Raw genomic sequence first — 3,293 nt, 5'->3', positions numbered from 1 at the left:
TAGGTGAGAGATTTTATAGCGAGTTTTAATGCTTGAAAAGTTAACAGAGATTTAGATGGAGAACAACTGCTGGATGGCAAAGCACACAATTCTCTTAAATTTTTCAAACCGCTCTAAAACCACACACTTTAACGTCAGTAGCCTCAAAATTGACTTTTCACTGATTTCATCACGCTCTTTCCATTTCTGGCATCTATTTGCACTGAGGGAAGGTTGAGGAAAAATTTCCTGTCGCTCAAGTAACTGAGTGTTTGACAAGATAGACTGGACCAAAGATGGATGTGGAAGATGCATCATGAAGCTGGCTCGAGGGAGGCTTGAGGAATAGTTTGGATTGATCCATGTGTACGGTTTTATGTTTTAATTTATTTTTATTAAGTAGTTACTCGTGGTGATCTCCTTGTAAGGGATTGTCAAATCTTGTTTGAGGTTCTTCTTCAGTTTTAAAATACAGTTGTTGTTTTTTTCTCTCTCTCTTACTAGAAATTCATTTAAGTTAAAGTAAGGTAACCACTGAAGTGTTTGCCAAGATAGTTTTCTTTCAATGTGAACACAACTGGGCCGAGAACGGGTTCCTGTGGGAGATCTACCTTCATCGGAAGGGGATAGCAAAGCGTCTTTCGGCCTTAATACGTTTACTATCCACTTCCGCATACTGAAACGCGGCAACGAAATAACGAATATAGGATCTTCTCAAACTATATGAGGAAGATTACTAACGAGGGTACAAACATTATAACTTCCAGCTCTCTCATTTCTGTTGTTTTGTTCTTTGTTGGGCAAGTCAAACACATTGTACCTCATGAGAGTGACTGCGAGTTCAGAAGTCATGAATAATTCATGAGCCTAACAGCCTATAAAACCGATAAAACACTCCTCACTGGAATTCTTATATAAATAATAGTAATGAGGCACGGCTTACTATTATTTTTTTGTATACTAATATCTGAATTTTGAACGATAGCCCTTGTAAAGATTTAAAATTGACTCGACAAACGTTGAAATCTGTTCATCCAATCAGTTGAATGCTATTGTAAATGAAAATGGAGGTTGTCAAAATTTTGCTCGTTTTGATTTTCTGTTTTCCTTTTTTTCATGTAAATTATTACTAATTAATAGGTAATCACATGACTTCTCGTGTAATTTGGTATAAATAAGCATTTATAAATTTTTCAGACTACACATTGCGCCCGCTCGTAATTTTGTTAGTCTAAAAATTATTATGGTAATAGAACGAGTGGAGTCCAATTCGGCCTGTAATCATACAAGTGATGACAAAATCGGACGACCGCGCAGCAGCGGGAGTGCGATTTGTTTATCACGAGTATGATTACAGACCGAATTTGACAACAAAAATTCCTCTTGCCAATTATTAATCATAAAAATTACAATTTCCGAGAAAAGAAGAAGAGCCAAGTTATGAAAGAAAGGGAAAATGTGCACAATTAAAAGACTGACAAAGGAGGGGTAAATTGTTTTAAAGTCCCTCTGAAAGAAAGAAAGAAAGCCCCAATTTAGGAGTTCGTACACTGTTTCTATGGAGGTTGAAACCAAGGTTGTGATTGGTTGATTTTAAACTACAACTTTTATTGCAATTGGCTTAATGAACTGAACGATAACAATCGATAAACCAATCACAATCGAGGAATTTGTAATTTTTATGATTACTCGTGTTTATTCATCTTAAATTGCTCTCGAAATCGTGCAATTGCCTAAACAAAATTCTCCACTGCATGGGTTCGTTGCACCAGGGCTACCAATTTGCACATTTTGCTCAAAAGTTGTTACAAATGGGCGGTTCGATCATAATAGCGATTGAACCTTCTTTGTATTAGCCGCGACTTTTCACAATGACATGTCTTGGAGCCACATATATATTTTCTTTTTTACTAAATTTAAACTTTGTTGACAATTGCTCCTTTTCAAATTGTTGATGCGAAACTTTACTATTCAAGTGGCTTGGTTCATGAACTTCTTTTTGAAAGGGTTCTGCATATTTTGTGACCGAAGGAGATTCAAACACATTGTTTTCTTCTTGTGGCTTTCACGTGCCTGAAGCGAACGTTGAACCAGCATTACGAATTTCACAAGAGCTGGAAATGATTTACTTTTTCGGTATCAAACTTTTGGATAGGGCAGCCTCCTTTTAAAAACTGAGTTTCATTAACTCCAGTGTTATCTAGGATTGACCATAATTAATTAGATGCACACCCAATTTTGACATCCAACACAAAGTGTCTTAAGTCTTAAGCATTTGCTACCTATTTGACCTTCTTTTTAGCTTAGGGTGAATGCAGCGGCTTATCTTTACTTGAGGAGAACCATTTGGGGGCACTTTGTGGCGTTAATTAACAATTAGACCCGTAGCCCGAAAGGGCTACGGGTCAATAGCCCATTCGGCTTCTCCTCATGGGCTATTGACCCGTGGCCCTTGAGGGCGAAGGGTCTAATTGTTTTAGTATCACCCAACTAGTCAGACAGAAAAGGCAATAATTAATTTTACAAATGCAAGTTGAAAAAATATTTATTTGGGAATAAAACGAAACGCTTTTCGCTACTCGAGGACTATTACTGATAGCCATCTAGTAGCGTAGCCAATTAAGATTAAATGCAGGATTTGCATTAGTCCACTAGTTGGGTGATACTAATTGTCTGTATTCCGAGACACCAGTGATGTTGAAGTTAGGAGAAGTGCAAAAGGGACATTCGTGACGCTTTTTGAAATCCGCGTGCATTAATTATTTGCACTTTGACCCTAAATGTGGTTTTCACGTGACGTCATCGCCTCCATGTTGGTGGACGAAAACAAAAGATCTCTGATTAGCTTCTTTTGTTCGTCCACCAGAAGTCGTACATTTCTCTATTGTTATTGGTGTCTCTAGAGGTTGGTTGAAAATGTCCTATTTGAGAATAAACTAAAGTAAAGCGATACTCCCAAACGACGAGCGATTCAAGACGGCAAACGATCCGGTTATCTCTCCGTCTCAACATATCCATCTTCTTGGCAAACAGGTAGCCTGCTGACCAGCGTATCAAGAACCATACACAGCTCACTGAACAAAGGTCTTTCACTGGGAACAGGTTTCCAACATTTGGTCATGACGTCATAACTGCGAGGAGATAACAACTAGTCAGTAACGAAATAGTCAACCCTCTTTACAAAGCAAAGAAGTCCAGCACAGAAATTATTATGACTTCTTTCCCTACTCCGTCATTCCTCATATCTATCCCTCACCCCCTTGATAGCAATTCTCCATCCCGATCCAGCCTTCTTCGGTTTTAAAGCTTTAAAA

The 3,293-nt window shown here is 38.1% G+C and overlaps 1 protein-coding gene across 5 annotated transcripts in view; it reads right to left on the bottom strand.

Annotated features, from left to right (window-relative positions):
• Window positions 1–346: 346 nt before the first annotated feature.
• LOC138004430 (scavenger receptor cysteine-rich domain-containing group B protein-like) overlaps window positions 347–3,293 on the bottom strand; it is a 30,995-nt gene continuing 28,048 nt past the window's right edge. For all 5 annotated transcript variants that reach the window (XM_068850943.1, XM_068850942.1, XM_068850940.1 and 2 more), the window contains one exon: window positions 347–3,110. In XM_068850943.1, coding sequence (XP_068707044.1) covers window positions 2,972–3,110 — 139 coding nt within the window. In that variant the 3' untranslated portion in view covers window positions 347–2,971. The remainder of the gene's footprint in view (window positions 3,111–3,293) is intronic.

The sequence above is a fragment of the Montipora foliosa genome, chromosome 5 (assembly GCF_036669935.1).
Source record: "Montipora foliosa isolate CH-2021 chromosome 5, ASM3666993v2, whole genome shotgun sequence".
In the NCBI taxonomy this organism is placed as follows: domain Eukaryota; kingdom Metazoa; phylum Cnidaria; class Anthozoa; order Scleractinia; family Acroporidae; genus Montipora; species Montipora foliosa.
This window is presented reverse-complemented; position numbering and strand designations above follow the sequence as displayed.